General features: G+C 56.7%; 2 protein-coding genes across 2 annotated transcripts; one reads left to right on the top strand and one right to left on the bottom strand.

Moving 5' to 3' along the window:
* Positions 1-416: 416 nt before the first annotated feature.
* PG986_006755 (MFS general substrate transporter) lies at positions 417-2,285 on the top strand (the record flags this gene model as incomplete). Its single annotated transcript, XM_066842977.1, has 5 exons — positions 417-908; positions 1,016-1,211; positions 1,302-1,558; positions 1,627-1,752; positions 1,809-2,285. 5 exons carry the CDS (start codon positions 417-419, stop codon positions 2,283-2,285), a joined length of 1,548 nt encoding a protein of 515 aa, XP_066699089.1.
* A 626-nt stretch (positions 2,286-2,911) lies between these two features.
* On the bottom strand, positions 2,912-7,227 carry PG986_006754 (ABC transporter BEA3; the record flags this gene model as incomplete). The annotated part of the gene is made up of 6 exons (XM_066842976.1): positions 2,912-4,661; positions 4,714-6,548; positions 6,614-6,668; positions 6,732-6,819; positions 6,888-6,993; positions 7,069-7,227. The coding sequence occupies 6 exons, from the start codon at positions 7,225-7,227 to the stop codon at positions 2,912-2,914; spliced, it is 3,993 nt and encodes a 1,330-aa protein (XP_066699088.1).
* Between the last annotated feature and the right edge of the window lie 673 nt (positions 7,228-7,900).

Raw genomic sequence — 7,900 nt, 5'->3', positions numbered from 1 at the left:
GCCCCACGGCAGCTGGACTCCCTGACCTCCCCCCGCGGGTTGAGGACGTCTTCCTTGACGGAAGCTTCATTGTGGAAGCCAAGGCGGGGGAGCACCAACATGGGCAGGGCAGCAGGGCAGCAGGGCAGCACAGGGTGGTACCGAGCAATTAGTTCTCGCTCCGTCCCTGGACTACCCGGCTAGCCTCCAAACTCCGTCATAGGCTCATAGCCCATGCCTGTTGCTTTTCTGGCTATTTCCTCTCTTATATAAAGAATGGCCCTACCCATCCCCGGATTGCGACCGTCCCAGCCGGTTCCTCTCTGTGTGTAATCTTCCCACATAAATACGTCCTGACCGAGAGTCTCACATACATGCTCGTCCCCAGACGAGCACCTCTCTCTCCCTCCTCCTCATCCTAACTGCAGCCCTCCACCATGGCGGACGATGAGATCTCTCGGGCTGTCCCGCTGCCCGACCCGAGCCACAAGCGGAGGGAGGAGCAGCTGGAGCAGATGCCCGTCGTGGACCCCAACCTGCCCTTCGCCCACGCCCGCATGATGGACCCGGCCCATCGGGTGCGCGTCGAGAAGTCGCTCAAGCGCAAGCTCGACGCCCGCTGCGGCCTGTTCGTCATCATCTACATCATGAACTACCTGGACCGGAACAACATCGCGGCCGCGCGGCTCAAGGGTCTGCAGGACGATCTCAAACTGGACGATGCGCAATACTCGACTTGTCTGTCCATCTTGTATGTCGGTTACATTCTGATGCAAGTGCCGAGCAACATGTTCATCAACCGCATTTCGCGGCCGTCCTTGTATCTATCCGCCGTCATGCTCCTGTGGGGGCTGATTTCGACTCTGTCCGGAGTTGCCAACAACTTCACCGACATGGTGGTGATTCGGTTCTTCCTGGGTTTCGTCGAGGTACGTCTTGCCATCGACCCACGCGCACTTTTTCTGGCACGGTCAACTTTGAGAGGGCCGCGTTGAGAAAGACACCGGGTAAAGTGCTAACCGCTAGCGGCATATAGGCTGCTTTCCTCCCCGGAGCTTTGATGATTCTGTCGAAATGGTATACGCGCAAAGAGCTGACGACACGTAATGCCATCCTCTTCTGCGGAAATCTCATTTCCAATGCCTTCTCGGCGCTTGTCGGTGCCGGTGTACTGTCAAACATGGAGGGTACACTGGGACACGCCGCATGGCGATGGCTCTTCTGGATCGAAGGTATGTGTGTCGCAATATTTAAGAGTCTTCGCATCAATAACTATGGGTTTCGATTACATGACAGCCTTGACTGACTCCGTCCTTTTCCAGGGGCTGTTACCATGCTGGTCGCCATCACCGCCGGGTTTGTTCTGCCAGATCTCCCGCACAACACCCGCGGCTTCACGGCCGAAGAGCTTGATATCGCCCAGCTCCGCATGATCGAGGACGTGGGCGAGAAGGACGTGGACGCCGAGGGCCAGGGTGCCTTTGGCGGTCTCTTCATGGCGCTGAAGGACTACAAGATGTACCTCATGAGTCTAACCTTCACTGCCTACGTCGTGGGCCTCTCGTTCAACGCCTTCTTCGTAAGTGCTAACCACCTGTTGCTTCGACCGATAACCGTCTGTGCATAACATACTAACCATGTGTAAAGCCGACTCTTACCAAGACACTTGGCTACAGCTATGTGCCGACCCTTCTTATGAGCGCTCCTCCATGGGTCTTCTCATGTATCGTCTCATTGTTCGTTGCGCATCACTCCGATAGCACCGGCGAGAAGGTAAGCCTACCCTGACTATTTTACCTGTCCCACGGAGAGTGCTGACCGTAACCCAGTTCTGGCACATCACCGGCCCCATCTGCGGCGGCCTCGTCGGCTTCATCATCAGCATGTCGACCAACAACGTGGTGGCGCGCTACATCGCCCTCTTCCTGCAGGCGTCGTCGTACGCCGGCTTCATCGTCTTCTACTCGTGGATCAGCTCGTCGTTCCCGCGCCCACCGGCCAAGCGCGCCGTCGCCCTGGCCTTCATCAACGCCTTCTCGCAACTCGGCAACATCGCGGGCTCCTATGTCTGGTCGCTGTCCGATAACGGCTACCGCAAGAGCTACGGCATCGTCACCGCCATGTTCGGCCTCACCATTGCCGGCTGCTTCGGCTTCCGCCTCATCCTCGGCCGCCTCAACGCCCGCCTCGAGCTTGCCGAGCGGTCCGGTGCTGCCACGCACCAGGACGCCGCTACGCAGCAGGAGATTATCGAGAGCGAGGACGAGGCACTGAGGATGCGCAAGGGGTTCAGGTATTTGATCTAAGTGGAAGGGAGACTATATCACTACATATAGACATATACCATCACACAAATATCACGAATGATTACGGCTGACGAGCGTATTACATCTGAATCAGCCACGATATCCATGGTAAATGTCCATCTGCAATCTATCACTCGCCACATTTCTATCGCTCGGTACCCCTTTTCAGGATCTCGCCGCTGGGGGCAGATACAGTTCGATAATAATTATAACATTTAAGTAATGATGTTCATCCAAGTGGAAAATTGCGCCGATTGAAGCCCGTCGAGAGGCAACAGTGGCAAGACCCGCCGATGTAGGTCCGTTGGATAGGAGAAGTGGCAACAAAAAGAAATGATATACAAAACGACAAGCAAAGTAGGGTATCGCTTTCCAGCAGTTACATGCGTCCGTCCGTCCCTCCAACCGTAAAAAGAAAAAATTCCGTAACTCGGTAACTGTATCCCCGTTGGTAATATCCAAAAAGATTTGTTAGGTTTGTTGGTATATCTACAGCCTGACCCGGTTTTATCGATCAAGAGCTTGGCTTTGGCACTGCAAAGTAGAATGTCAGCTACGTTACCAACGAGGTCACCGTGGTCGCAAGTTGGGAAGGCAACAATACGTGGAGAGATGCATGAGAAAACCTAGAGAAAAGGGGGGACTGTTGTACTCACCATATTCCAATAAACCCCCTTCTTCCGCAACAACTCCGCATGATTTCCCTGCTCGAGCACCTTGCCCTCGCCCAGGACGAAGATGACGTCGGCGTTCTGGACCGTCGCGAGGCGGTGCGCGACGACGATCATGGTGCGGCCCGAGGCGGCGCGCTCAAAGGCGCGCTGGACGAGCTTCTCGCTCTCCGAGTCGAGGCTGCTGGTGGCCTCGTCGAGCAGCAGGACGTCCGGGCGGCGGATGAGCGCGCGCGCGATGCTGAGGCGCTGCTTCTGCCCGCCCGAGAGCGAGACGCCCTTGCTGCCGACCTCGGTGTTGTAGCCGTCGGGAAGCGAGGCGATGAAGTCGTGGATGCTGGCGTCGCGGCAGGCGGCGTGCAGGGCCGAGTCGGTGACGGCGTCGGCGTCGACGCCCAAGAGGATGTTCTCGCGCAGCGTGCCTTGGAAGATGTTGGGTTCCTGGGCCACCAGCGACAGGTGCTTGCGGTACTCGTAGATGTTGAGGCTGGCAATGTCGACGCCGTTGGCCAGGACCTGGCCGCGCTCGGGGTCGTAGAAGCGCTCGAGGATGGAGACGATGGAGGTTTTACCGCAGCCCGAAGCGCCGACCAGCGCGGCGAACTGGCCCTTCTCGATGGTGATGTTGAGCCCCTTGAAGATGGACACGTTGCGGGTTGGATACTTGAAGTAGACGTCCCTCAGCTCGATCTTGACGCCGCCCTCGGTGTCGGGGATGCTCCTCGACTTCTCCGTACCAGCGGGTGCAACTCCATGAGCGTCTGCTTCTTGCGTGTGTCGGATGCTCAGGATCCGGTTGGCGGCAGCCGATGCCTGCGCAGCGTTGGGTCCGAAACTGAAGCCCTGGCCAGCGCCCTCCCCGCCCTGTATCGCAGCCATGTAGCAGACGAAGAAGTTGACAGCCTGGTACTCTCGAGAGGCAAGCAGGTGCCCGCCGTACCAGAATATCAAGGCAGAGCAGCCCAAGCCCAAGCTATCCGACAGAGCGAAAATCAAGGTCGACCACCTCGCCTTCTTGTACGCCTTTGCGACATGGCCATTGAGCAACTTATCGTATCGGGTCGTGATCGTCTCCTCCAGCGTCATGGAAGCCACGGTCCGGAACGCACCAATAGCCTCGGCCGCAAACTTGGAGCTCTCGGCGAACACGGCCGCATTCATCTTCTCGAACTCGAGCTCGTACCGCAGCCGGAAGTAGCCCGCCGCGATCCCCAGCGGCATCGTGACAAACATGGCCACGAGCGCCAGCTTCCAGCCGTACGCGTACGAAATGACCAGGCAACCGATGACCATAAAGACAGAATTGAACACCATGGCCATGTTGACCCCCAGCATCTCCTCGAGCTGCTTCGGGTCGCTGCCGACGCGCGCGGTCAGCGTGCCCGTCGAGTTGTCCTCGCCGTCGAAGAAGGCGATCTTCTGGTAGAGGAGGTTCTCAAAGTATTGCTTGCGGTACGTCGACGAGATGTGCGCCGCGAGCCACGTCGTGATGAAGAACAGCAAGAAGTTGAAGAAGCCGACGCCGATGGCGAGCACCGTCCACATGAGGGACCAGAACCTGCTCTCCGAGAGGAACTTGTCCATGTCGAGGACGTACTGGAAGACCACGATGATCTTGGCGAACAGGTAGGCCTGCAGGGGCGAGGCCACCGCCGTGCACATGGAGACGATGACCGCGATGATGTACAGGGGGGATGCGGCTGCGCTGCTCGTAAAGCAGGCGTCCGAAGCTCCCGATGAACCCCTGCGGCTTGTACCCGGGGACATGCTGAACATAACTGGGATCAACGGAAGCGGCGCTCTTCTCTCGGCTGAGGATTTCCGCGAGGTCTTCTCCTTCGGGCTCATCCGACTCGCTCGAGTCGGTGGGATCACCCAGGGAAAGCTGCTGCGCGCGCACCAGCCCGTAGTATACGCCCTTTTCGTTCTTGAGTAGACCGTCATGCGTGCCCTGCTCCACGACCCTCCCCTTTTGCAGAACCACGATCGTGTCGGCTTTCTTAATAGTCGACAGTCTGTGGGCAATGGTAATGGTGGTACGCCCCTGCGAGACCCTGTCTAGGGCCGCCTGGACAATGCGTTCGCCCCTCACGTCAATGGCGGACGTTGCCTCGTCGAGGATCAGAACCTGGGGCTTCTTGATGACGGCTCTCGCAATGCTGATCCGCTGGCGCTGGCCTCCAGAAAGTTTCGCTCCGCCATCGCCGACGATGGTGTTGTATCCATCCGGTAGCCGGTCGATGAACTCGTCCGCAAAGGACTCCTTGCACGCCTCGATGATGAGCTCGCTTTTGCGCTCCTCACTCTGGCCATCCAGGGGAGACCCGATCAAACCATATCCAACATTATTGTATATGGTATCGTTGAAGAGGAATGGCTCCTGCTGCACCAGGCCAATTTGAGACCGCCACCAGTTTGTGTCGATTTGATCGAGCTCGCAACCCGCAGTCGAGATGGAACCTTTCAGTTCGACAGGGGGGCCAGCGTCTTCCGCATTCTCCGCCAACGATGAAGGCAAGCTTGCTCCTTCCCCGTCCTTTTCGCCGTTTTTCTTCTCTTTCTCCTCCTTATTTTTCTTCTCGGCATCCTCCTTCTTTTTCTTCTCGGCATCCTCCTTCTTGGGCTCGACGGCCCTCGCAATGATATGTTGATCGCGCAAAGAATACCATTTCTCAACCAGGCCGACCACGGTGCTCTTTCCAGACCCCGATGGCCCTACAATGGCCGTGAGCTTGCCAGCCTCGATCTTCAGATCAAGCCCATCCAAGACCTTGACGTGGGGCCGGCTCGGATACGCGAAATCGACACCCTTGAACTCGATGTCGGAGGCGGCCGAGACGTCCGGACCCCTCCGGTCGCCGCGCTGTGGCTTCGGCGCGTCAATGACGACGAAGAACTGGCACGCCGCCACCATGGCCTTGGAGATGGCCACCAGCGGCGTCGAGACCCGCTCGAGCGCGATGGTCATCATGAGGACGGAGAACACGACCGTCACGATGTCCCCGACGCCGCCGAGGCGGCCCTCGGCGAAGGACTTGGTGCCGTACCAGAACGCGATGGCGAACCCGGCGTACATGCCGAAGAAGACGAAGCCGAACTGCGCCGCCAGCAGCGGCGACATGCGGCGGCCGTGCCGCTTGGCCGCGTCGGCCCACACGTCGAAGCGCTTCGCCATGCGCGTCTCGGCGCCGCAGGCGGCGATCATCCGTATGCTGCCGAAGGCTTCGCTGGCAATGGCGCTCGACTGAGTCTCGGCCTCGGTCTGCCGGGACTGGGCCTTGATGATGAAGGGCAGCAGGATGGCGACGGTCAATAAAATAAACAACACGACGGAAGCCGTCACGAGCGTGACCGCCCAGTTCGTTATGAATGCAACGATGAGGGAGGCGACAATGGTGGACATGAACTCGATAAAGGTGCTCAGCTTCTCGCTGATGCCCAGCTGCAGCGAGTTGGCAGTGGTCGTGATGGTGCCGGCTGCTGCGCCAGGTGTCATCGAGTCGAGAACGTGGATGGTCTGACCAAACAGGCATCTCAGATAGTGTAGGCGAATGGCAGCTGACATGCGAATCCCTATCATACGGACCGAGAACTGATATAGCCGTCAGCATACTAGGCCCCCTTTGCTGGAATGCTTGATCTTCAACCGCGCCTTACCTTGCTTATATAGTGAAGCCCCCATCGAGCGATGAAGAGACCAAAGATATAAAGGCTTTGCAGTATGTCAGCTCCCATCATTTCATTTCCGACATGCTCCATCCAGAATAGAACTCACGCTTGTTTGTTGACGATCTTTTCAAAATCGGATCGAGACTGAGCTGCACCGGGTGTGAAATAGCTATTGAAGCTGCCAACAAGTCTTCCTATTGCTCCGCATTAGCAAAACCACCTGCAGACAGCATAGTCCATCCAGGCTGGGGTGAAACAGTACCAAAGATGACGTTCATTAACGGCATCGTGACACCGGTGCCGATGGCTGCCAATGCACCCATGACCATCAATGGGAAGTCCCATTTCCTTGCATAGGTAAATATACGCTGGCAAACGTGTTAGTTCTCGTCTATCTCAATAACAACAACAACAAAGAGCAAGTATAAGACGTGGGGGCTCACGATGTAGTCGTTGAACTTGGCTTCTCTTTCTGGTTTCAACTTGGCGTCCTGGGTGGCCTTCTCTTCATTGGTCAAACTTGTCGTTTCCATTGGTGTTTTTGTCTTTTCCGCAGCCCTCCCCGAGCGAGCGACGTCCGGCTCGGCTATATTCGACTCCATCGTGTGTTACCTGCCTCCTTACTAGATCTTAGGGAGGTTCGAGTAGGTGGGGGTGCAAGATACCCTGGGCAGTCCAGGTAGACTTTCAAATGCCACGCCTCAAAGGATCAAGTCATGATCAGCGAGAACCAAGACTAGACGGTGCCGAGTTAATCGAAGGCAGGACAGAAGGGTTTTGCTTTTTTTCTTCTTTTTTTTTTTCTTGCTTCGATGATGAATTGGAGATCCTTTTGCGGCTCGCAATTGGTATTTAAGGTTATCGTTTCAAGTACCTTATGTAGGTGCCTGGAGAGCGAAGGGATGTTTGTGTTATGGCCCGGCGAACAGACGTATGTATACGCTATTTCCAGCCAGACAGTTGCCAAGACTTCTGCGAACCTCAACGCGTATTCGCATGCTACTACGAGGGCCATGGGTATGACTCCATGACGCTACATTGCACCTACATGTACATGTCGGCCTATAAGCCGCCTCCGATTCAGATTCCGTGCGCATCATGGGCCCATCAGCTCACTGCAAGTATTGCATCTCTTGTAACACAATACTGGACTCTCGGGTTCGGCTGTGTCCTCTTTAGGAAATAAGAAGTAGCAATGTCGTTGTAACGCACCTCGATCCGGGGTGATTGACCATTGCACGAACGGCCTACCGGAAGAAGCCTTGTAAGACCAGG

The sequence above is a fragment of the Apiospora aurea genome, assembly GCF_038362705.1.
Source record: "Apiospora aurea strain CBS 24483 chromosome Unknown utg000005l_segment0_segment0, whole genome shotgun sequence".
NCBI classification, from domain to species: Eukaryota; Fungi; Ascomycota; class Sordariomycetes; order Amphisphaeriales; family Apiosporaceae; genus Apiospora; species Apiospora aurea.
Note: the sequence above shows the minus strand (reverse complement) of the source record. Positions and strands in the feature narration are given on the sequence as shown.